The 26676-nt window shown below is 42.7% G+C and overlaps 3 protein-coding genes across 3 annotated transcripts; all 3 read left to right on the top strand.

The window, feature by feature from the left end:
• Positions 1 to 2972: 2972 nt before the first annotated feature.
• On the top strand, positions 2973 to 5831 carry LOC310795779 (uncharacterized protein). Its single transcript, XM_083657853.1, has 4 exons — positions 2973 to 3176; positions 5071 to 5175; positions 5288 to 5380; positions 5512 to 5831. Exons 1-4 carry the CDS (start codon positions 2985 to 2987, stop codon positions 5593 to 5595), a joined length of 474 nt encoding a protein of 157 aa, XP_083513979.1. The 5' UTR covers positions 2973 to 2984; the 3' UTR covers positions 5596 to 5831.
• Positions 5832 to 16889: 11058 nt separating this feature from the next.
• Positions 16890 to 18572, top strand: LOC310789593 (uncharacterized protein). The gene is made up of 4 exons (XM_083651239.1): positions 16890 to 17113; positions 17484 to 17588; positions 17699 to 17794; positions 17927 to 18572. The coding sequence occupies exons 1-4, from the start codon at positions 16922 to 16924 to the stop codon at positions 18008 to 18010; spliced, it is 477 nt and encodes a 158-aa protein (XP_083507365.1). The 5' UTR covers positions 16890 to 16921; the 3' UTR covers positions 18011 to 18572.
• Positions 18573 to 21268: 2696 nt separating this feature from the next.
• LOC310772546 (uncharacterized protein) lies at positions 21269 to 25976 on the top strand. Its single transcript, XM_083632383.1, has 4 exons — positions 21269 to 21518; positions 23816 to 23926; positions 24019 to 24120; positions 24279 to 25976. The coding sequence occupies exons 1-4, from the start codon at positions 21324 to 21326 to the stop codon at positions 24360 to 24362; spliced, it is 492 nt and encodes a 163-aa protein (XP_083488509.1). The 5' UTR covers positions 21269 to 21323; the 3' UTR covers positions 24363 to 25976.
• The last annotated feature ends 700 nt before the right edge of the window (positions 25977 to 26676 follow it).

Raw genomic sequence — 26676 nt, 5'->3', positions numbered from 1 at the left:
TACAACTCCAAAAAATAATTGAATGTCTCCTTCTCTCACAATGCCTGGAAGGAATTGTGAATTGGATCAGCTGTTTAAACATCTGCTGTAGTTCATGTTCAGTTTGGATCAAGTATCTACAGGTTTGCAGCAGTGGCCTAGTTTTTTCTTTCTCCAAACACCTCAAACGTGCTTCCACATTTGCTTGAATACTTGACTCAAAGTTAAGGGCCTGGGCCCAGTTGCACAAAGCACCTTAGGTTAAGATTTCCCTTAGAGTTAAGGTGTCCGTAAAATAGAATTGGGTGTTTTGTGCAGCCGATTCTATTTTATGGACACCTTAACTCTGACTCTAAGGGAAATCTTAACCTAAGGTGCTTTGTGCAACTGGGCCCAGATAAAGAAAACAGCAGCCTAAATCTATACTGCCAGCAGCTGATAGAAGTTCCTCAGAGTTTATTCTTAATCAGTGAGTGCGTTTACATGCACACTAATAAACCAATTATTATCAGAGTTCTAGAGTTACTTGATTATTCAAGTGGTCATGTAAACAGCATAAACGATATCCTTTACCGGATAAAGGCCGTTATCGGATTATGAGAAATCCGATAAACACACCTAGCTTTCTGCATGAGTGCATGGCCCAATTTCAAAGTCCATTCACCCACTTTGAGTTGAGTTCCCACTATTTACCAAAGTGCATGTAAACACAGAAATCTGATTCATGCCAGTTACCTGATTATTCTCAGTTATATGATTATTGTGTGCATGTAAACAAACTCAGTGGATCAATTAGCTTGGTGAAACCCCACCACATGTGACCTGTGTGAAATATGAAACAAAGTAGCAACAGGTTAACATTGCTCAACTGTAGCCAGCTGAGGACTTCAGGAAAATCAGTCAGATCTAATGTTGGTGAGTCCAGCTGTCTCTGAACGGTCTGGTCAAGAAATCTTGTTAGTAAATGGGGAGAGCACTAATTTATTGGTCCTTTGTGCCAAATGTCTCATGTAAATAGTTTTGTGTCGGGAACAATCAACTCCAGTTCAGCAATCTCACTTCCTAAACCACGTTTAGGTGCACAAGGGGGGTCAGCATTAAAAAAAAAAATACAATACAATATTCCACAGTATATCCTAAGGTCATTTGGTGACTTAGTCAACATCAAGTCCGGCGCCTGCATTTACTGTGCTCAGGCCGGTCACTTCCTGGCTGCATGTCCACTGCGGCCAAAAGAGAAGGCTTGTCAGTGATGGCATGGGTACTGACGAGCCATACCACCATCTCTTCTCCAACCCCTTGTGCTCCTATGCAGTTCCATGCTTCCCTGCTCCGGAGAGAAGACACTATCCCTGTGCTCGCTCTGGTTGATTCTGGCGCCGATGCCAACTACATTGATGCCACACTAGTCACTCAGGTTTATCCAGAGAGGCTCTCCCTGCTACGCTGGACACCAGTGCTCTGGATGGCAGACTCCTAGCACGGGTCACGCAGCGCTCTGTACACGCCTCACCCTCCTCATATTGGGAAACCACCGTGAGGCCATTCAGCTCCAGCCTCCACCTTATTTCCTCCCCTCTCTCTCCTGTGGTTCTGGGTCGGCCCGTGTTGAAGCTGCACAACCCTCCTCGCCTGTTGGAGCAGGGTTTTTCTTTGTGGTTTCTTCGTCGAGAAGAAGGCTCACACCGTGGACTCAACGATATAACGGTAAAGAATAATACCCGCTTCCTCTCATTGACTCTGTTTTTGTGCCCCTGCAACAGGCCACTGTCTTTTCCAAGCAGGATCTCAGGAATGCACCACCTCATTCTGATTTCAGATGGAGCCGAATGGAATTCTGTGTTTAAAGGGATAGTTCTGTTTGTTTGAAGTTGGGTCCTATGAGGTACTCTCATACAGTCAGTGCACTGGGTAAAGCACTGTGGACGCATCACGCACCGAGATAGGAGAACTGCACTCCAGCTGTGGCAGGCACAGAGAGCTGTCTGCTGAGTGTGAAGGGGGCCATGAGCAAAAACGTAAAAAACAACAGAAAAAATACATTAAATGCTTCCATACTGCTCACCTGGCATAATCCAAGTCTCCACAAGCCCTGAGATGCCAAGTTGACTTGAAAAGATGTCATGTACACCCTGTTTTTAGCTGAAATCGTCAATTCAAGGGTAGGGGGCTAGGGGCCGTGCCGATGAAACCTCACCCATCGCCTCACCTCACCCAGTTCCTGGAACGTCAAGTCTGATTCCCTCTCCCGCCAGTCTGCCCCTAAGAGATCCTCCTCCGAGCCTGAGTCATCCTTCCTCCTTCCTGCTTGGTAGCTGCAGTTACGTGGGAGGTGGAGGATGTCTGGCCCTCCTACAGTAACTGTTGTTTCTACCAGAGTCTACCAGGTCCCATGGCCACACCTCAAAGCTCTCCTGCCTCCCTGGTCTCCATTCCACGCTCTTTCATCAAGCAGCAATGTTTGTGGCCCTCAATGGAGAGGGGTACCAGGGATTATGTGTCTGTCTGTTTGTGCCCACAGCTGGATTACTGCAATCCCTACCCATTCCCAGCGGCCCTTGGTCCCATATAGCTGTGGATTGTGTTACCTTTTGTTACCACCTCCATCATCAGGTCAGGTCAATCAACACCACCATACCATACTTACCATAGTTGACCAGTTTTCAAAGGCTGTCAACTTTGTTCCTCTTGCTTCCAGCCAGTTCACTGGTGGTATAGGGAACATTCCACCATCTGCTCAATAAACCTTTTTCCATCCCCCTACGCCTTTTGTCTGTGTCTGCATTTGGCTCTAAGAAAACAACCCCTAACAGTTTCTTAGGGAAAATACATAAGTAGAAGAAATCTCTAAGATTATTCATGAATATTCATGTTGAATGTGGGTGTTGTAGTTTGTTTTCAGGAAAAGAGGGCAGGTTCTTCCCGCATATGAATTAGCATTTAGGCCAACTCCAGAGAGGGTGGGTGGTCAGTTCCAGATCAGTTGTGCAGACACAGGGAGGACGATGGCTGCTCAGTTGCTGTTGCTGCTCAGTGCTGGAGCTCTGCTCTTCTCTGCTAATGCTCAGGAGGATTACAATCAACTATCTGATAACTACAGGAAAGGAGTGGATCTGGCCCAGGAGATTGTCCACTCTAATGGTCAAGTCCGGCAACATTTTCTCTTCTACAGCACCCTGTTGAAGTCAGACATCGAGGTATTGAACAGTATGCATGCCTGCTTTTACGTCGAGGTATTGAACAGTATACATGCCTGCTTTTACGTTGAGGTATTGAACAGTATACATGCCTGCTTTTACGTTGAGGTATTGAATAGTATGCATGCCTGCTTTTACGTTGAGGTATTGAACAGTATGCATGCCTGCTTTTAGAGTCACTGTTGGCTATAGTCAGACGTCGAGGTATTGAACAGTATGCATGCCTGCTTTTACGTCGAGGTATTGAACAGTATACATGCCTGCTTTTACGTTGAGGTATTGAACAGTATACATGCCTGCTTTTACGTTGAGGTATTGAATAGTATGCATGCCTGCTTTTACGTTGAGGTATTGAACAGTATGCATGCCTGCTTTTACGTCGAGGTATTGAACAGTATGCATGCCTGCTTTTACGTCGAGGTATTGAACAGTATACATGCCTGCTTTTACGTCGAGGTATTGAACAGTATACATGCCTGCTTTTACGTCGAGGTATTGAACAGTATACATGCCTGCTTTTACGTTGAGGTATTGAACAGTATGCATGCCTGCTTTTACGTTGAGGTATTGAACAGTATACAGTACATGCCTGCTTTTACGTCGAGGTACTGAACAGTATACATGCCTGCTTTTACGTCGAGGTATTGAACAGTATACATGCCTGCTTTTACGTTGAGGTATTGAACAGTATACATGCCTGCTTTTACGTTGAGGTATTGAACAGTATGCATGCCTGCTTTTACGTTGAGGTATTGAACTGTATGCATGCCTGCTTTTACGTTGAGGTATTGAACAGTATACATGCCTGCTTTTACGTTGAGGTATTGAACAGTATGCATGCCTGCTTTTACGTTGAGGTATTGAATAGTATGCATGCCTGCTTTTACGTTGAGGTATTGAACAGTATGCATGCCTGCTTTTAGAGTCACTGTTGGCTATAGTCAGACGTCGAGGTATTGAACAGTATGCATGCCTGCTTTTACGTCGAGGTATTGAACAGTATACATGCCTGCTTTTACGTTGAGGTATTGAACAGTATACATGCCTGCTTTTACGTTGAGGTATTGAATAGTATGCATGCCTGCTTTTACGTTGAGGTATTGAACAGTATGCATGCCTGCTTTTACGTCGAGGTATTGAACAGTATGCAGTACATGCCTGCTTTTACGTCGAGGTACTGAACAGTATACATGCCTGCTTTTACGTCGAGGTATTGAACAGTATACATGCCTGCTTTTACGTTGAGGTATTGAACAGTATACATGCCTGCTTTTACGTTGAGGTATTGAACAGTATGCATGCCTGCTTTTACGTTGAGGTATTGAACAGTATGCATGCCTGCTTTTACGTTGAGGTATTGAACAGTATACATGCCTGCTTTTACGTTGAGGTATTGAACAGTATGCATGCCTGCTTTTACGTTGAGGTATTGAACAGTATGCATGCCTGCTTTTACGTTGAGGTATTGAACAGTATACATGCCTGCTTTTACGTTGAGGTATTGAACAGTATGCATGCCTGCTTTTACGTTGAGGTATTGAACAGTATGCATGCCTGCTTTTACGTTGAGGTATTGAACAGTATGCATGCCTGCTTTTACGTTGAGGTATTGAACAGTATGCATGCCTGCTTTTAGAGTCACTGTTGGCTATAGTCAGACGTTGAGGTATTGAACAGTAGCATGCCTGCTTTTAGAGTCACTGTTGGCTATTTTGTTTTGCGCTGAATCTCATCTACAGTGAGTAAACCATGAGGATGGGGGGGCACAATTGGTCATTTTTCTTGACATTTTTCTGAGTCTATAAGGGAGAATGTTCAGGAAAAGTTCATATTAAACTATCTGCAAAGTGGTTGAGGATTGTTCAGTGCTAAATGCCCCTCCTTTTCTCCTCAGCTTGGGTTCGATGAGATCTTCATCTACCACAACTTCTACCTTAAAGCCACCACGTGCCGAAAAGGAACTGTTGACTCAAGTCAATGCCAATTCAGAACTGACAGAGTAAGTACCTTCCTGAAAAGTGAGCAGATTTTCACCAGAGTTTCTGAATTTCAACAACATGACTGGCTTGTTCTGACTTGTCTGTGGTATTTGTTTGTGTGTGTTCATGCAGCCGGCAATAGACTGTGTAGCTTGCTACACAACATTGGCTGGAAATATTCAGGGATCTCCGTATATCGACTGTGTGCAGAAACAGAAGTCAGAGGTCAGTTTGTTTAATCTCTGTTAATATTTAGTCTGTGATTTCATCCATGGAGGCAGAATGCATTTTGTGCACTTAATTCTGACATTTGTGTTTCTCGCACTATTTTATTCACCTTTTTTTCCTCATGACAGAATCAAAAGACAGCGAGACAGAAGCGCTGCAAGACTTACATGAGAGGATCTGGAAGTATTCTAGCATCAACACGAACAAATTGAACACAGCTGTGTGTGGGGCAACGTTCAACAACCTGTGGACAGCATAAGTGGGTCACCGGGTTACTGTCATTAATCTGTCACCTTTGAGAGGAGCTTTTTGCTTTTTGAATACTTAGAATTGTAAACAAAGAGCAGATATTGACTTTCTTGTTAATGTGTGCACTTCACCTCATCAATATTCCTTTTTATATCCATTTTTAATGAAAATGTTGAATGTTCAGTGGGCTACACCAGTATAATAAAGTGTCCCCCCTTCCCTAAAAAATGTTTGTACTCTTGGTTCGATGGGAGCAATGGGTTACTTTGACCTAAATGACCTGAAACCTATTATTTAATTAATTATTATCATAGTCTTTCAATGATTAGCAACAACATTGATTTTGATGGATTTTTTGTGTGTGCGCCTGTTCCATGCTCGTTAACGCGATATCTCAGGAACGCCTTGATGGAATTTCTTCAAATTTGGCTCAAACATCCACTTGATCTCAAGGATGAACTGATTTGGTGGTTAAAGGTCAAAGTTCAAAGTCACTGTGAGTGGGCTAGATAAAATGGGCAATAGCTAGTTGTACCTAATGGTGATATGAATGTCTTTGGCTTAAAAGTGGATCTGTTTAGGTGTTTTAGGCAGATGAAACTGAAATATTTTTTCAGAAATCATGCTGACCTCCCTACTAAGGTGCCCCATTATCCTTTTAAACATAAGAGCACTTTTTGTCCAAATGTTACGAATCCTTCAATTAATACTTTCTGTAGAATTGTGGAGCAGGAGGTCTTGCAAACACACGAGAAGCCCTACCATTTTTCTGAAAATCTGTCTAAAGCTGAAAAAATAGCATTGAAAGAACTAACTACTAATAGAGATATTGTTATTAAACCTGCAGACAAGGGTGGTGCGATCTGCATACAAGACGCTGTTAACTATAAACAAGAGATCTTATCTCAGTTGTCAAATGAGACCTATTATAGGAAACTCCCTTCAGACCCTACCTTGTCTTTTCAAAAAGAGATCCAAACCTTCCTGGAAGACGCAAGAGAACGGGGCTGGATCTCTAAAGCTGAATTTGACTTTCTTTTTTGTCAACATCCTATTCGACCAGTTTTCTATACTCTCCCTAAGTTGCACAAATCATTGACAAACCCCCCGGGACGCCCTATTGTGGCACAGATCGATTCCCTATTAGCCCCTCTGTCTGAGTTTGTGGACTTTTTTATTAAACCGATGGTGAAAACACTACCAGCCTACATAAAGGATTCCACTGATTTTATAAATAAAATTTCCACTGTTATTGACATACCTGAGAATGCATTTTTATTGACATTGGATGTGGCTAGTCTATATACTAATATACCACATGACGAAGGGTAACAGTCTTTGAGTGTGTATTTGGAGAATAGAGATGCAGAAAACCCTCCTAATCAATTCATTGTTGACCTTGCCACTTTTGTGATGAAATATAACTATTTTAACTTTGATAATGACTTTTTTCAGCAGATCTCAGGGACAAGCATGGGTTCAATTTGTGCCCCTAATTATGCTAATTTGTACATGGATTATTTTGAGAAAAACTTTATCTTTAACCCCATAAAAAATAAGTATCTTCCCAGGTTGCTAAAGTATTATAGGTTCATTGATGACATTTTCTGCATCTTTCAAGGTGATTTGGAGGAGATGAATGACTTTCTTATTGTGTTAAATGGTTTCAAAAATAATCTCCAGTTCACATGTGAATGGAGCAAAGAAAAAGTGCATTTTCTTGACATGTGGGTAACTATGAAGGATGGTGAACTATGTACAACCATATATTGCAAAGAAACTGACAGAAACACTTTACTTTTACCGACTAGCGCACATCCCATTCCACTGAAAAGGGGTTTGCCCAAAAGTCAGTTTTTCAGACTGAGGAGACTATGTCAGACTATGTCCAAGATTATATTGAAAAAGCATCGGATATGAAATCGAAATTTCTTGCAAGGGGCTACCCCACAGACTGGGTTGAACAGGTATACAACTCGGCTTTAGAAAAACCTCGGCCTGATCTCCTAAACAAGAGTCAAAAAAAGAACAAACTTTATTCAACCACATGTATAACTACATATTCACCTCGTAGTCACCTGGTTAGATCAGCTTTTTTAAAACACTGGCATATACTAAAATCTGACCCTGATTTAACTCACATGTTCAAGGATCCACCTCTGTTTGTCTATAAAAGGGGTCGCAATCTAAGAGATCACTTGGTTCATGAAAATTTCTCATACAACAAACCCAAAAGCCAGATTCAAACTCTTCTAAGCCCTTTGGAAAATGACAATTGCCGATGTGGATCTTGTGCTCAATGCAACAACACAGCAAAAACATCACACTTCTGTCACCCACAGAATGGGAAAAAAATCTTTATTAAGAGTGTCATATCTTGTGCGTCTACTCATGTTGTTTATTTGATAAAATGTCCATGTGGCCTTGCCTACGTGGGAAAAACCACCAGAAAACTCAAACAAAGAACTTGTGAACACAAGAGTGCGATCCGACGCCAAGATAAAGATTCCCCAGTTGCACTTCATTTTAACACTAAGAAGCACGGCATTTAAAGCATGGCATAGCATGGCAATATTCCGCCACTATTTAAAGCATGGCACCCATGCTCTTAGTATTTCGCCACTATTCAAAGCATGGCACCCACTCTTCCCTAAAGCAAGGCACCCATAAGCTCTATATGTGAACATGTGCTTATTTGGCAAAAGGACTCACTACTAAAGGCTTGCAGCCAATTAAATTAGGCATAGTTTGGTTGCTTAGAAATTGACATATGTCCGTTTGCAAGATGTGCGACTATATTTCTCATTCTCTCCCCACCTCCTCCCTCCCCCTGCTCCCCTCTCCCCCACACCCCTCCCCCTTCCCCTCTCCTGCTCTCTCCTCTTGCTCCTTCCCCACCTCCTATACCCTCCAACATCTCCCATTCCCTCCCCACTCTATCACTCTCTCACATTCCCCCTGCTCTTCCCCCATCCCCTGCTCTCTCCTCTGCTCTCTCTTCATTTCTATATTTTCTATATTATCAATTGTTCAAATGTTATCTTTATTCTGTATATTCATGTTACTGTTGTGATAGCTAGAATCAGCTAGACATACTTTCTGTGAAGCCCTCTGAGACATGCTTGTGAATTAGGGCTATATAAATAAACTTGACTTGACTTGACTTGACACGACATGGCCTCCCTCCGTTTCTGTGGCATAGAGAAGGTTCTAATGCCACCTAGGGGTGGAGACCATGACTTGATTTTGAAGAGAAGGGAAGCGTACTGGATTTTTGCACTTCACACGTTGTCTCCTAAGGGATTAAATTATGAACTTTTATTGAATGTAATGCTATAATATGGCTTTTGTGTATATTGAAATGCTTATGTTAAAAATTAGTCCATCCGTCCAGATTGGTACTGACGGGTCTTGAAAGCATATAGCCTATGTAGGCCATGCAGCCTGTAAGTATGTTACTTTTTCTTATATTGTCCCGTTTTTTCTTATATTTACATTTTTATTTATAATACCTTGAATATGGTTGATGTACTTGTGATGTATTGGGCACTGTCTATGTTTTAATTCTAGTGCACATATATTCAAATTTTCCCCTGATTGAGCACTCAATGTAACCACTTCAAGGTGCTCAACCAGGTAAGGTCCTTCGCTGTGATTGGATGATTGGTTCACGATGCCATCCCCTATATGTATATATAGATGGAGTCAAGGCGATGTCGCCCATAATACTGATGAAGGTCCTAGTGACCGAAACGTTTATTCAATAAATTTCTCCTAAAAAGGTGAGACAGTGTGCGGGAGCTTTTTTCTTTAATAGCTAGTTATCGGAAGTCGCGAGTCAGGATTTGAGGGATGATTGGGGGGAGTGGGTAGTGGGAGGGGCTGTGGTGAGGGAAAGGGGCGGTGCTAGGGAAAAGGGGCCATAGCTAGGGATAGGAAGGATGTAGAGAGTTGGGGTTCGAGGGGTGGGTAGAGGGAGTGGGTGGTTGCAGGGGGCATGCATGGTCAGTAAGGGGTGGGGCTAGGCAAACTGGGCCATAGCTAGGGATAGGACGTCATAGAGAGTTGGGAGTCGAGGGGTGGATAAGGGGAGTGGCTAGGATGTGGGTGGTGGGAGGGGGCATGGTGAGGGAAATGGGCCATAGCTAGGGATAGGAAGGTCGTAGAGAGTTGAGGGGTGGGTGTAGTTACTGTACGTGTAGGACCATTTTCCATGTTGAAAATTATTAGCTCTGTTGTTGAGGTATGCCCAATCATTGCCTAAAGTGGCATAAGGCTGAATGGCCACACCACTGTGCCATGGGTCTCAAGGTAGGCTATTTGTGCTTGTAACTCTGGACAGACATGGGTGTAGACTGCAACGTTACTTGTTGGCGGAGGCATAAAACCACAAGGTGGTTATTTTGTTTTGGTATCTGAATAAGAGCTCTGAATCAAAGTGACACATTTAAGTTGGTTTGTTTTATATTGAAGGGTTTAAAATAAATCATTTAGCCAATCTAAGTGAAACATGAACATTTATTTATTTAGGCTATTAGAAAAATGTATTGTCTATTTTCCCATTTGTGTCTACTTATCCTCCTTACAGGGCCTAGACTTAAAATACTGGTGTACAACTATTTAATTGGCTTTTAAACTATTTCACCATAACAAGTTGTAAACCTACATCAACAAGAAAGTTACAATACCGGTAGTTACATACAAATTAGTAGAACTACAGTTCAATCATGAGAGACTCGTAGGAAGTTTTAACAAGCTTTATTGAACAAATAACCAGTTTAAGTGTGGCGTATGGCTCCATGATATGATGACGCTCCTCTTGAGATGAGAGAGGGGGGGCGTCAGTGACTTATAGGATAGATAATCCTCCCATAGGGATTTCTACAGGAGCCATGACGTTGGTGGTGATCAGGGGAGGGGGTGGGGCGAGACAACTGCTCCAGTGATGATCACCACAGATCACAGCAGCTGAGGATGATGGCACAAATTTGAGTAATGACGTAGTAGCAAGGGCTCTATATACCACCACCACCGCTTAGGTGATTGGCTCAGCAGATCAGGAGAGACAGATGACAGCTGATTGGATATTGGAAAATGGAGAAGGGGCAGTTGTGATGTCACTAGTGATGTCACTCGAGCAATTGTGATGTCACCAGTGATGTCACTGGCGTATGGCTCCATGATATGATGACGCTCCTCTTGAGATGAGAGAGGGGGGGCGTCAGTGACATATAGGATAGATAATCCCCCAAAAGAAATGAAAGTTAGAACGGGATAATATAACGAAAGGGGGGTCATGAAGCTCGCCGGGGGTATGCAAATTGTCAGGACGTGGGTTGACAGGGGTTTAAGCAAATACGGGATAATGGGTTGTGCAAATTGTCAGGACATGGGCTGACTTGACAAGAGGTGCGCTGACTGAGGTTTAAGCAGAATGCAGGGATACTGGGTCATGAAAATTGTCATGACGTGGGGTGACTGAGGTTTAAACAAAATGCAGGGATAATGGGTTGAGCAAATTGTCAGGACATGGGCTGACTTGTCAGGACGTGGGCTGATTGAGGTTTATGCAAATGCCGGAATGATGGGTTATGCAGATTGTCAGGACATGGGCCGACTTGTCAGGACATGGGCTGACTGAAGTTTAAGCAGGATGCAGGGATAATGGGTTGAGCAAGTTGTCAGGACGTGGGCTGACTGAGGTTTAAGCAGAATGCAGGGATAATGGGTTGAGCAAATTGTCAGGACGGGGGCTGACTTGTCAGGACATGGGCTGACTGATGTTTAAGCAGAATGCAGGGATAATGGGTTGTGCAAATTGACAGGACGTGGGCTGACTGAGGTTAAGCAATGGCAAGGACGCTTATGGGGTTATATGCAAATTGCCCGGGCATGGGCACCAAACGGGGATTGGGAGAGAAGACCACCACCAACGAAATGCATTAATACTTCCCACCAATCATGGAATCTTTGGGCTGATAATATAGCAGCTTGCTCTGGATGGATGTAGGACGCATAGGCTGATGAAGACAGCAGCCCAGTTGTTGAAGGGAGGACCCCCCCAAAAGAAAAAAGGTCAACGATGAGGATTACAATCAACTCCCTGATAACTACAGGAAAGGAGTGGATCTGGCCCTGAAGAACCTCAACTCTCATGTTGGAATCCAACACCATTTCCGCTTCTTCAAAAGCCTCAAGACGGCAGACATTAAGGTATTGTAGAGTATGCCTGCTAAAGAATAAGTGCACAGTATGTTTTCTATCATTTAATCTAGTGGTGAAATTAGAGGTTACGGCGTGACTATATTTATATTTTTGCCCCTGGCAACAATCTGGGTTTCTCATGTGACCCCCCACCCCCAGGAAAAGTTATTGCTGAAGTGGTTGAGATTGTTCAGTGACTTGTTCAGTGACTTGTTCAGTGACTTGTTCAGTGCTAAATGCTTCTCTTTTGCTCCTCAGCCTGGGTTCGATGTGACCTACTACATCTACCACCACTTCTACCTTAAAGCCACTAATTGCCCAAAAGGAACGGTTGACTCAAGTCAATGCCAATTCAAAACTGTCAGAGCCCCGGTAAGTACCTTCTGAAAAATGCGCAGATTTCCACCAGAGTTTCTGAACTGGTTTGTCTGACTTGTCTATGTTATTTTTGTGTGTGCGTCCATGCAGCCGTTAATAGACTGTACAATTTGCTACAAGACATTCGTTGGAGAAATTGAGCAAGATCCTAAGCCGTATATCCACTGTGTGCACAGGCCAGCCCTCACAGAGGTTAGTTCATTTAATGGAGGATTTCATCTATTGCATTTAATCTATTTTAATGTTTACACTGACATACATTTTTGCACTGCAACTATGGATGCAGAATGTTATTTTGTGCACTTATTTTTTACCCTGATTTATATGTCTCTCACTTTATTTTGTCAACTGTTTTCCCCTCATGGCAGGTTATGAAGACGCAAAGAAGGGAGCACTGCAACACAATGAGTTACAGCAGCGGATCCCCGACTCTTCTACTAGTAAAAGGAACAGAGTGAATGCTGTAATGCTGTGTGTTAGTGTGTACAGAGTGAATACTGTGTGTAAACTAAGGGGCAATCTTCAACAACATGTGGACAGTTTGAACTGAACAACAGCATAAGTGGGTCACCGGGTTACTGTCATTGATCGTATTTTAGATTTTTGAATACTTAAAATTGCGAACAAAACACATTAACTTTCTTGTTAATGTGTGCGGTGTGCACTTCACCTCATCAATATCTTTGTTAGTAGGGTACATTTGTTTGTGATTTTGTGTTTGTTGTTTAGCTGTTTTTTATATATAAAAATGTTGAATGTTCAGTGGGATACCTAAGTTTAATAAAGTGTCATTTTGTAAAGAATCATCACTTTTATTTTTTTCAAGAATGTTTATACTCTTGGGTCAATGTTTATACTGATGGGTTATTTTGACCTAGATTATCTCAAACCCATTATTTAAAGGATTAGTTCACCACAAAATGAAAGTTCAGTCATTCTCTACTCATCCCCATGTCAGCTGAACACAGTGAGTTAGCACCTGTAGTTCCATCTCAACCTTCTGCCAAAGAGTTGAAGTCAACAGTACGATCTTTTTTACAACTCCAAAAAATAATCGAATGTCTCCTTCTCTCACAATGCCTGGAAGGAATTGTGAATTGGATCAGCTGTTTAAACATCTGCTGTAGTTCATGTTCAGTTTGGATCAAGTATCTACAGGTTTGCAGCAGTGGCCTAGTTTTTTCTTTCTCCAAACACCTCAAACGTGCTTCCACATTTGCTTGAATACTTGACTCAAAGTTAAGGGCCTGGGCCCAGTTGCACAAAGCACCTTAGGTTAAGATTTCCCTTAGAGTTAAGGTGTCCGTAAAATAGAATTGGGTGTTTTGTGCAGCCGATTCTATTTTATGGACACCTTAACTCTGACTCTAAGGGAAATCTTAACCTAAGGTGCTTTGTGCAACTGGGCCCAGATAAAGAAAACAGCAGCCTAAATCTATACTGCCAGCAGCTGATAGAAGTTCCTCAGAGTTTATTCTTAATCAGTGAGTGCGTTTACATGCACACTAATAAACCAATTATTATCAGAGTTCTAGAGTTACTTGATTATTCAAGTGGTCATGTAAACAGCATACACGATATCCTTTACCGGATAAAGGCCGTTATCGGATTATGAGAAATCCGATAAACACACCTAGCTTTCTGCATGAGTGCATGGCCCAATTTCAATGTCCATTCACCCACTTTGAGTTGAGTTCCCACTATTTACCAAAGTGCATGTAAACACAGAAATCTGATTCATGCCAGTTACCTGATTATTCTCAGTTATATGATTATTGTGTGCATGTAAACACACTCAGTGAAATATGAAACAAAGTAGCAACAGGTTAACATTGCTCAACTGTAGCCAGCTGGGAACTTCAGGAAAATCAGTCAGATCTAATGTTGGTGAGTCCAGCTGTCTCTGAATGGTCTGGTCAAGAAATCTTGTTAGTAAATGGGGAGAGCACTAATTTATTGGTCCTTTGTGCCAAATGTCTCATGTAAATAGTTTTGTGTCAGAACAATCAACTCCAGTTCAGCAATCTCACTTCCTAAACCACGTTTAGGTGCACAAGGGGGGTCAGCATGATAAAAAAAAATTACAATACAATATTCCACAGTATATCCTAAGGTCATTTGGTGACTTAGTCAACATCAAGTCCGGCACCTGCATTTAGTGTGGTCTTTGACTGAATTTCAATCATGGAAGACTAACCTCTACAGCATAGTTTAGAGCACCCCATGCGTACATGCCCCTCATCATTCAGGGTGTATAACTCCTTAGTGACATCACTGATGACATCACAATTGCTTGAGTGACATCACTGATGACATCACAATTGCTCGAGTGACATCACTGGTGACATCACAATTGCTCGAGTGACATCACTAGTGACATCACAACTGCCCCTTCTCCATTTCCCAATATCCAATCAGCTAAGGACATCTGTCTCTCCTGATCTGCTGAGCCAATCACCTAAGCAGTGGTGGTGGTATATAGAGCCCTTGCTACTACGTCATTACTCACATTTGTGCCATCATCCTCAGCTGCTGTTCATCATCACTGGAGCAGTTGTCTCGCCCCACCCCCTCCCCTGATCACCACCAATGTCATGGCTCCTGTAGAAATCCCTATGGGGGATTATCTATCCTATACGTCACTGACGCCACCCCTCTCTCATCTCAAGAGGAGCGTCATCATATCACGGAGCCATGCGCCACACTTAAACTGGTTATTTGTTCAATAAAGCTTGTTAAAACTTCCTACGAGTTTCTCATGATTGAACTGTGCTCAGGCCGGTCACTTCCTGGCATTGCTATTTTACAATTTTCTGTGAGACTGTGTTGCGGGTTTCACCATAGCCCAGGAACAGGTGAAGACGGACGCGGCCAAGATCCAGTCAGTGTGGACAAGTCCCACCACTTTCCTGGGCTTTGATATATTCTACAGGTGGTTCATCAGAGACTACAGCAGAGTGGCAGCTCCACCTTCCCTTGAACCCCTGAGGCAAATGTTGTGTTCAACCACCTTAAGAGGCTCTTCACCTCTACTCCAGTCTTGGTTTACCCAGACAGACCCCTCTAAGCTGTTCGTGGTCGAGGTGGATGCTTCCGATTCAAGGGTAGGGGGCTAGGGGCCGTGCCGATGAAACCTCACCCATCGCCTCACCTCACCCAGTTCCTGGAATGTCAAGTCTGATTGCCTCTCCCGCCAGTCTGCCCCTGAGAGATCCTCCTCCGAGCCTGAGTCCATCCTTCCTCCTTCCTGCTTGGTAGCTGCAGTTACGTGGGAGGTGGAGGATGTCTGGCCCTCCTACAGTAACTGTTGTTTCTACCAGAGTCTACCAGGTCCCATGGCCACACCTCAAAGCTCTCCTGCCTCCCTGGTCTCCATTCCACGCTCTTTCATCAAGCAGCAATGTTTGTGGCCCTCAATGGAGAGGGGTACCAGGGATTATGTGTCTTTCTGCTCTGTTTGTGCCCACAGCTGGATTACTGCAATCCCTACCCATTCCCAGCGGCCCTTGGTCCCATATAATGTAGCTGTGGATTGTGTTACCCGAAGCCGTTTTCACACATGCGTACAGGAAAATTGCCTGTAAATCAATATCGGCCATTTCCCGGAATTTCCCTTCACACCTGAGCGCTCACATGTGTGAATATAGCAGCGAAATGGCCTGTATTTGACGGGGGGGGGGGGGCACTGCAGAGCGGGTGGGGAGTGACGTGTGCACTTGGATGGGGAATCCTCCTTATTTTGGGGGTCGGCAAAACTCCGATGGTGAAATAAGTTCGCTTGTCACACAATAAATCACACTCGTTTGACTTAAGAGGGCATGTATGTTGTATCCTTCACATTCGTTAACCAGTCTTTGAACTGAAATCTTTGAAGAAGTAGGGATCCCTGTCAGAGAGAAATCGCCTGGCTGGTTCGATGTTTATCTGTTCACCTGCATCGCGTTGAAGCACTTTTTACAGACTGGCTTCGTTTGATGTGTCCAGGGGGCTTGCCCTTGTCAGCAACGTAAGCAAAATACTTGCACATTTCGCTTCGTGCATTTGCTTTCTCAACAAACGTTGGGCAGCTTGCAAGACTCAAGCCGCTGCCATTTTCGCTGTCTGTGTCCCTGTCGGGCTGGACTGAAGGACTCTGGCCAGAGTGCGAGCAGAGAGGGGAGGGGGGGGAGCAGCACGCCCACACATGAAGCAGCCATACCGCTCTTCTGACAACCTAGGAACTGGTGAAATGTCCGCGATGACGGGGTCGCGCTTATACCGGACAACAACTTTCACACATGATGTGTGAAAACGGCTTCTGTTACACCTCCATCATCAGGTCAGGTCAATCAACACCACCATACCATACTTACCATAGTTGACCAGTTTTCAAAGGCTGTCAACTTTGTTCCTCTTGCTTCCAGCCAGTTCACTGGTGGTATAGGGAACATTCCACCATCTGCTCAATAAACCTTTTTCCATCCCCCTAAGCCTTTTGTCTGTCTGCATTTGGCTCTAAGAAAACAACCCCTAACAGTTTCTTAGGGAAAATACATAAGTAGAAGAAATCTCTAAGATTAACCAGAATATTCATGTTGAATGTGGGTGTTGTAGTTTGTTTTCAGGAAAAGAGGGCAGGTTCTTCCCGCATATGAATTAGCATTTAGGCCAACTCCAGAGAGGGTGGGTGGTCAGTTCCAGATCAGTTGTGCAGACACAGGGAGGAAGATGGCTGCTCAGTTGCTGTTGCTGCTCAGTGTTGGAGCTCTGCTCTTCTCTGCTAATGCTCAGGAGGATTACAATCAACTATCTGATGACTACAGGAAAGGAGTGGATCTGGCCCAGGAGATGGTCCACTCTAATGGTGAAGTCCGGAAACATTTTCTCTTCTACAGCACCGTGTTGAAGTCAGATGCCGAGGTATTGAACAGTATGCATGCCTGCTTTTAGAAGTCAGACGTTGATGTATTGAACAGTATGCATTATGTATACATTATGTATATTATGTATGCAGTATGCATGCCTGCTTTTAGAGTCACTGTTGGCTATAGTCAGACGTTGAGGTATTGAACAGTAGCATGCCTGCTTTTAGAGTCACTGTTGGCTATTTTGTTTTGCGCTGAATCTCATCTACAGTGAGTAAACCATGAGGGGGGGCGGCACAATTGGTCATTTTTCTTGACATTTTTCTGAGTCTATAAGGGAGAATGTTCAGGAAAAGTTCATATTAAACTATCTGCAAAGTGGTTGAGGATTGTTCAGTGCTAAATGCCCCTCCTTTTCTCCTCAGCTTGGGTTCGATGAGATCTACTTCTACCACAACTTCTACCTTAGAGCCACTAAGTGCCCAAAAGGAACTGTTGACTCAAGTCAATGCCAATTCCAAACTGACAAAGTAAGTACCTTCCTGAAAAGTGAGCAGATTTTCACCAGAGTTTCTAAACTTCAACAACATGACTGGCTTGTTCTGACTTGTCTGGTATTTGTTTGTGTGTGTTCATGCAGCCGTTAATAGACTGTGTAGCTTGCTACAAGACATTGGCTGGAAATATTCAGGGATCTCCGTATATCAACTGTGTGCAGAAACCGATCCTCACAGCGGTCAGTTTGTTTAATCTCTGTTAATATTTAGTCTGTGATTTCATCCATGGAGGCAGAATGCCATTTTGTGCACTTAATTCTGACATTTGTGTTTCTCGCACTATTTTATTCACCTTTTTTTCCTCATGACAGAATCAAAAGACAAAGAGACAGAAGCGCTGCAAGACTTACATGAGAGGATCTGGAAGTATTCTAGCATCAAGAGGAACAAATTGAACACAGCTGTGTGTGGGGCAACGTTCAACAACCTGTGGACAGCATAAGTGGGTCACCGGGTTACTGTCATTCATCTGTCACCTTTGAGAGGAGCTTTTTGCTTTTTGAATACTTAGAATTGTAAACAAAGAGCAGATATTGACTTTCTTGTTAATGTGTGCACTTCACCTCATCAATATTCCTTTTTATATCCCATTTTAATGAAAATGTTGAATGTTCAGTGGGCTACACCATTATAATAAAGTGTCCCCCCCCCCTAAAAAATGTTTGTACTCTTGGTTTGATGGGAGCAATGGGTTACTTTGACCTAAATGACCTGAAACCTATTATTTAATTAATTATTATCATAGTCTTTCAATGATTAGCAACAACATTGATTTTGATGGATTTTTTGTGTGTGCGCCTGTTCCATGCTCGTTAACGTGATATCTCAGGAACGCCTTGATGGAATTTCTTCAAATTTGGCTCAAACATCCGCTTGATCTCAAGGATGAACTGATTCGAATTTGGTGGTTAAAGGTCAAAGTTCAAAGTCACTGTGACTGGGCTAGGTTAATGGGCCATAGCTAGTTATAAGAAGTCGCGAGTCGGGATTTGAGGGATGATTAGGGGGAGTGGGTAGTGGGAGGGGCTGTGGTGAGGGAAAGGGGCGGTGCTAGGGAAAAGGGGCCAGGGGGGATAGGAAGGTCGTAGAGAGTTGAGGGGTGGGTAGGGGAGTGGCTAGGGGTATGTGGGTGGTGGGAGGGTAGGGTTACGTGTAGGACCATTTTCCATGTTGAAAATGATTAGCTCTGTTGTTGAGGTATGCCCAATCATTGCCTAAAGTGGCATAAGGCTGAATGGCCACACCACTGTGCCATGGGTCTCAAGGTAGGCTATTTGTGCTTGTAACTCTGGACAGACATGGGTGTAGACTGCAACGTTACTTGTTGGCGGAGGCATAAAACCACAAGGTGGTTATTTTGTTTTGGTATCTGAATAAGAGCTCTGAATCAAAGTGACACATTTAAGTTGGTTTGTTTTATATTGAAGGGTTTAAAATAAATCATTTAGCCAATCTAAGTGAAACATGAACATTTATTTATTTAGGCTATTAGAAAAATGTATTTATGTATCTATTTTCACATTTGTGTCTACTTATCCTCCTTACAGGGCCTAGACTTAAAATACTGCTGTACAACTATTTAATTGGCTTTTAAACTATTTCACCATAACAAGTTGTAAACCTACATCAACAAGAAAGTTGCAATACCGGTAGTTACATACAAATTAGTAGAACTACAGTAGTGCAGTGACCTTTCGCCCTGCTGCTGCACAAGGCGCTGTTCGCATGCCCCATTCAGTGTTTAACCCACTTCAAGCTAGGGTAGGCAAGCAACTTTCTTTTACTGGTATTTGGCCAACATGTCAAAGTATGTCATACCCCACTCCCTCTCCCTCTAGGCTATAATCCAAACGCTCTGAGAGATAATCAGATAAATGTGTTTGTCCCTGGCAGGTGAATTGAAGAATGTGCTCGAGGCTCCTTTGGGGGAAAGTGTTGTGAGTGGGAGGAGGTGGTTAAGGTTGATATAGGTAGGCCAGGGCACTCAACATTTTTGATAAGAGTCGCTTGACAGAAATAAAAGAGTCGCACGACGTCCCGCCTCCCTCCTCCCAGCGACAGCGTCTCTCCCCTCCGCTCCACTCGAGGAGGAACGGATCTTCGTTTCCAATAGACTACTGTAACATTTTTGCGTTCCTTTGAGTTCAAATCAATGTAAAAGCATCTTGCCCAAGTCCTAAATGCAAAAAATAACTGTGGGCCCTCTATCTTCAGCTCCCCGCCTCGGTTTTGACGACAACGGCTAACTCCTCTTTTCTGAGAATTGCTCCGCTCCGCTCCTAGGCCAGGCAGGTTGGCTGTCAGACTGACACTGCTACACTGACAGAACTTTCACTACATCACTACATACAGTGACTAGCCAATCACATTGCGCAACAAAATATGACGGTGTCTGCGACATTACAAAATTCTCCAGGTACGCAAAAATGTTCTGTCACTAAAGATGTTTAGTTAAGTGTTTTGATGAAGCATCAGTTGGGCTTTACGAGTGAGAGGGAGGGGTTACGTGGCAGAGAGAGGGACCAGAGAGGGAGGTAGTGGCTGTGTATGTTCCCATCCTACCTCTGTCTTGCTCTTTTCTCCAAAGTGGCCTAGGTGTCATCATCATATAAAAGGGAGGAAGTGGGCTCTGTGTCTTCTTCCTTTTGGTGTTTTATGGCAGTTGGCATAGCTTGTTCTCTTCTTTCGTCTTCGGTGTTTTATGGCAGCCGGCATCCCCCATATCACCTCACCTCCTCCTTTCTGGACTGTTTCCTCTCATCCTGCCCCTCTTAGGTCTCTTCTTCCTCCCGTTCTTCACAGCCACACATGCACACACACCTAAACTACTTCACACCCTACTAAACATCTGTATCCCTTATGGGCTGTGTGTCTCTGTTTGTTTCTTTTGAATTTTGTCCCTGATGATGTCACAATGTCTATGACATTGTCAGTGATGTCACTGTAATTCTGATGTCACTGATGATGTCACAATGTCTATGACATCATCAGTGATGTCACTGATGTCACAATGTCTATGACATGATGTCACTCAAGCACGCGGGCGAGGCCGAAGTTGAGCAATTGTGCGCTGAGTGACGTCACTCGAGCAACTCCATGATGTGATCAGTGATAGTCACTCGAGCAAATGTGATGTCATCAGTGATGCGAAGTTGAGCAATTGTGCGCTGTGCATGCCAATAGAGCAGGCGAGGCCGGCAGCCAGCAGCTGAGCTGTGTATGCGAGTCCTGCAGGGATCGAGCTCACGAGATTTCTAGTTTCCTATAACTGTCCTGGATTCTAATAAACGGTTTTGGCTCAAATCTGAAGTGGAGGAAACAGCTGTGACTGATGATTCCCATCACAGCAGACCTTTATAAACACTCTGGGGCTTTTTCAGGATACGCATGGGTTCCTTCCCAAGACTTGGATCACTACAACTAATCCAAGTCAGATTTGTCATGATCCTTAAGAGGATATTGTCTAATCACATTTCTGGGAAACTGGTTCAATCTGGGGGAAATTCCCCACTAAGAATGTGTTTGGACAAGAAGAGGCCACTCACTCTCACAGGATGTTGTGAGAAAGCTGAAAGATCAAAAGCAAACAGTCATTATTAGTCAGCCTTAATAGGACTTGTTTTGGACTTGTTAATATTTATCCCACTGGAGGAGAGGTGGCTGTCCATAGTCCCATCAGCCGAGCTGCTGTCCAGTGTAGAGAGGAAGATGGCTGCTGTGTTGCTGTTGCTGATTTGTGCTGGAATCCAGCTGTACTCTACCGAGGCCCAGCCGGCATATGATCAGCTCCCCGAACAACACTACAAGAAAGGTGTGGATCTGGTTTTGAGCCAACTCCAATCTCACGCTGCAGTCCGGCTCCATTTTCTCTTCTTCAAAAGTCTGAAAACAGAAGGCATCGAGGTAAAGCAGACATTTTTTATACTTTATTTGTAGGTTTTATATATTACAAAATATTAAATTGTGCACAGAAATATCGCATCAACAATATGCTATTTCAGACAAAGGACAAAGAGAAAAGAAAAAGCTACCATGTCGAGTATTACAAATCTTAGTGCTAAGAACAAAAGCAGTCTGTCTGAGTGGTAAGAACAAAAAAGGAGAAAAAAGACATCAGACAATTAAACAAAAGTACACACATATATACATAGTAGGGATGGGAATCACAAGTTTGATCACGATGCGATCCGATCTCGATTCATTTGACAATGATGCGATTTTTGCCGATATCACAAAGTCTGCCACGATATGATGCGATGCGATTCGATTCAGGGGGCTATGATCGATATTAGACGATATCCCCCATGATATGCCCACAATCAGTTAAACAATCAGTTAAAAAAAGCAACTAAAATATCAGCAACTAAAATATTATTTGACAATTTTATTGTTGAGCTCTTAGACATTTAAATGAAAAACAATATGATTTTTAATAAAAGCATAATGTTTATTTCTTTTATGGCGCGTCATAGTGATTAATATCAATGTTTTCACTGTGGATCGATGCAGTTGGATCGTTGATTATTGAATCGATGCATCAATGCAGATCGATGCATCTTGCCACCCCTAATGCATATAAAGTAATGACAAACACATAATATCCATCCAGATGATGAAGTCCATGGAGTTTATACAGCCCAACAAGAAACTAGACCCTTAGAATTAAGGGAGTGAGCTAAGTCTGTCTACATAGGATAGAAATGGCTGCCATAAGTCATAGAACCTGTCAGTTGAACCTCTATTAGTATATTTTATTTTTTGTAGGTGGATAAATTGCATGGGTTAGGGTTAGGGTTCCATTGAATATGTGAAGAATTAGAATTAAGCGTCTAGCCACTAGAGAAGCGGCTACTGAGTTAGCCTGTAGTTTGGATAGAGATAGGTCCTTTGGGACAATACCAAAAATTGCTGATAGAGGAGAGGGTTTAAATGGTATTCCAAATACATCTGTAAATGTCTCAAAAACAGAGATCCAATAAAGAGATAATCTTGGACATGTGCAGAACGTGTGGAAAAGAGATTTACCTCAATTACAATTTGGATCTGAATCAGGAAAAATCTTCGAAATCTTTTGGTAAAGCAGACATTTGGGTTTATTTTTTTATCAGAATCAGAATCACTTTTATTGCCACAGTATGCAAGTTACATACGAGGAATTTGCCTTAGTGTCTGTATGCAGCGTATTATCAGTAAAGGTTCTTGGCTTATTAGTACACAATACTGTATTGTCTGATTCACAGATTAAAGGACAACACCATTCCTTAGATCATTTTCTGTGTAAGGGGTACACATTGCGTTGTTGATGAGAAATCAATAGCAGCATCACTAAATCAAGGGTTACAGATCACATTTTAGGGGGCATTTTAGCGGGGCAAAACTGGCACACTGCCACCAGCTGATAATGTGAAGTTAATCAGTACTAATTTGGTGATTTATGGTCATTTTCGTATTGAATGGAATTGTTTACTCTCAATCCATGGATCAATTAGCTTGGAGAAAGGAGAAACCCCACCACTGTGTGAAATGTGAAACAAAGCACCAACAGGTTGACAATTTGAGGAAGTAGACATCAGTTAGAAGAAATTATATGAGCTGAACATCAAAGCAATTAAAGCAAATATATATATATATATATTATGGTCCAGAATTCAATTCAGGTCATGATGGTCAAGATCAACTCTTGAAGGAAACATTGAACAACAGTTACAGCTGTTAAAACCCACTTTTGCTTCTGGGTCACCTACATTTTCCCACAGCGCTGGGACAGTAGCGAGGGATAGGAAGGTGGTAGAGAGTCAGGAATCAGGATTTGAGGGGTGGGACCTCGAAGGCAAACCAACGAGGCAAGGTAGAAATGAGCGCGGCCAGGTGAGCGGGCGAGCACGCGCAGCGCAACGCAGCGAGGGATGCTGCTCAATTTCTACTGAGAAATAAAAGAAAAAATAGACCACAGAATACAAATCCAGCTAAACTTGTCTTAACCTTATACTAGTATTCTTATAAACACAAGAAATGCATGTATTTATTTTCCAAATCAGCTGATCATCTATTCTATTTCACCTAAGAACGTAACATGTTCTAGAACTGTTCATTTATTTATCGGCTATAAAAACAGTGCAAAGGTGATAGTTGTTTGTTTCTAGGGATGACAATTGCCACTAAATAGCTCATAATAAACTGATTGCCCCACTATCTTGCAGGCTGGATTTGGTGTGAGAAACATCTACCACAACTTCCTCCTGAAGCCTACCACGTGTGCCAAAGGAACAGCTGAATCAGATCCTCAGAGATGCCGTTTCATTAATACCAGAGTGGGTGAAGCGCTTTCCTTCGGATCATTGATTTTCTATTGCCAACATCCAAAAATCTAATTCTTCATATTTGTTTTACGATTGCTTTACAGCCAATGATGAACTGTGTAGTTTGCTACCATACCCTGACAGATGAGATAGAAAGCAAGCCCAAGCCTTTCGTTAACTGCATCCGCAGACCTCAACTCACACCGGTATACACACATTTTCTGTCTTGTCCAACTGTAACTTGGATCCTGTAATTTTTCTCCGTAATGTCTCAGGAACAAGTAGCCTATCTAAATTACTTCACCATGATACAACCTGGAATTTAATAAACACATAGCTAACTCCCCTCCCTTTGTCGTTTCAGGAAAAAATGAACTCCAGATTGGAACACTGCAAAAAAATTGGTTATAACAGTGGATCTCCTACACTTCTGGCTCAGAGACAGTAATGCAACTTAAAGGATGCCAACTGCCCTAAAACACCAAAGAAGAAGAAGCTTCTGGCTCTCTCTACTGAATGAGGAATTCTTTCACATAGCATCCGCTTCATAACAAAGTGCATATGTGGCCAAACGGAGGAATCTGTAGTAAATCTGTGACATGCATTTTAGGGGAGACGGGGGATGATTGTAACACTTTTTGCACTTTTTCTGTCCGTACCTGTATCTACTTGTTCATTTGAGATAGATTCTTCAAAATCTGGTGATGGACACTTTTTAGATCTGTCTATTGTATTACAAAACTGAGCAGTTTCAACATCTTCATGGTCCACAGAAAAATAGTTGCTCTATCAAACACAGGGGGAGAAATATTACATTCTACCCGACATCCCGGGTAGTTGTAACAACACTTGGGATTAAGATGCAAGACCATTAAGATCAGAAACCGGATCCAAACTGTCATTCCAACTAAAATTCTTTGTTACAACTATCCCATGTTACAACAATAGCAGTCTCTCCTACTACAGTATAGTGAAATTCCTGACTTGCCGATTCTGCCTAGACTCCACTGAATACACTGCACAAAAAACAGCAAATCACCCTTTATTGTCTTGTCTGTTTATTAGATCTTTGGCACATATAACCAAGATGCTACTGCCAGATGTTTGTTCAGGCAAACGTTCTTTTAGCTCTGCTGGGGTACATTACATCCTGCCATAATCACACTTTATAAAGCCAATACTCTCCAGATGCTAAATTGTTTCCAGATGCAAGATTGTATAGTCCTCATCATTGAAACGCCCACCACTCTCCACCCTTTACAAGACAAACAGTGTGATACTTTCTACATGGGAGTGAGAGTGAGCGTGCTAATTGGTATTCAACATGGCCAGCTGCTTATCTGGGACAGGTCTCCTTAGACTGGAATTAGTGGGAGTAATTGGACAAAAATGTCCTGTTTGGGGAAAGGGTGCCTGGCTGTTTGGCTGGTATGATGAAATCGTCACCTTGATACATAATGCACCAAATGTCTTTGTGAATCACTGATTGCATAACCAAAGCTTATTATAATAGTAAAATGTAGAGCAAGTTTACCAAATTGACACATACACTGTAATGTCCAGACTCCCACGCTGTATAGTGCTGAGATTTGATTTGCCTTGTTATGAGAATCACAGCAGCCCTTTGAAGGAGAAACAAAGTCAACTTTAGAAAATGCAGTATGTGACCTATTCATGAAAAACAGTCAGTGGCCAGTCAGTCCCAGCCAGACCAACAATGCTTGTACTTGTCTTCTGATGACTTGTCCAGGACTCAATGGGCTGTGAATCGTGGCCAATTGCATTCAAAGCAGCGCCAAGCTGTCTGGAGTTCAGAATGTTGCTGAACAACTTCGTTTCCACCAAGAGGGCATTGAGGCCATAAACTCTTTGTACATGTTGCCACAAAACAACATTTAAGTCAGTTTGCAATTTCTTTTTCTTTTTTCTCTTTTCGTATAAAAATCTTCAATCTTCAGGTAGTAATCACTTCAAGTCGGCCGCAAGACAAGCCTCACGGAGTTGTGTAATGAATGTAATGAAATTATATAATGATGATGTAATGAATAAATGAATGAGCTCATGCAGTCTATTAAATTAAAGCATTCACACACACCATTCTGTCTTCTGGATGTTTTAGGGAGTGTTAGCAAGGGGCTTCTAATCATCATTCATTTTTATTTAGATGTTTTTTTTCCCCTGCTTTTTGAAATTGCAATTCAAAGATTTTGGAATTAATCACCTGTTGATTTCATGAGCCTTTTTCAGAGTTGATTTAGACACTGGTAATTCTATAGAAACTGAATTAAAGCACTATAGCTGCCTGTTACATGATTGGAAAAGGAAAGTTGCACATCAACAAGGAATTCTCAGTGGAGTACTAAACCCAAAATCCAGAGCATGTCCCAAAAAAAGAGAAAGAAATTGAAACGCTCTGAAGAAGGCTCTGTGCCAGAACGGGTAAGTGTTTTTAAAATGTCAATTCTGTGCTCCTTGACTTGGGAATTTGAGTTGTGCTGCCGTTTCATATTTTTTTTAGAACTACCTGTTACATAAATGGGGGTTATGGTGTAGCAGTGGTAGCGCTGTCGCACCTCACAGCAAGAAGGTCCCCATGGGTTCCATTCCTGCCTGGGACACTGGCACATAACCCCCTCATGTCTTCGGTGCCTGATGCTCATGGGCTATCTCGTCAAAAGGCCCATTCTGTGTGGCGTTTGCATGTTCTCCCCGTGCTCCCCTGGGGTTTCCTCCATATATGAACCCCCCATTAAAAACATGCA

The sequence above is a fragment of the Poromitra crassiceps genome, assembly GCF_964638095.1.
Source record: "Poromitra crassiceps genome assembly, chromosome: 2".
Taxonomy (NCBI): domain Eukaryota; kingdom Metazoa; phylum Chordata; class Actinopteri; order Beryciformes; family Melamphaidae; genus Poromitra; species Poromitra crassiceps.
The sequence above is the reverse complement of the archived record's forward strand: the minus strand, read 5'-3'. Positions and strand labels throughout refer to the sequence as shown.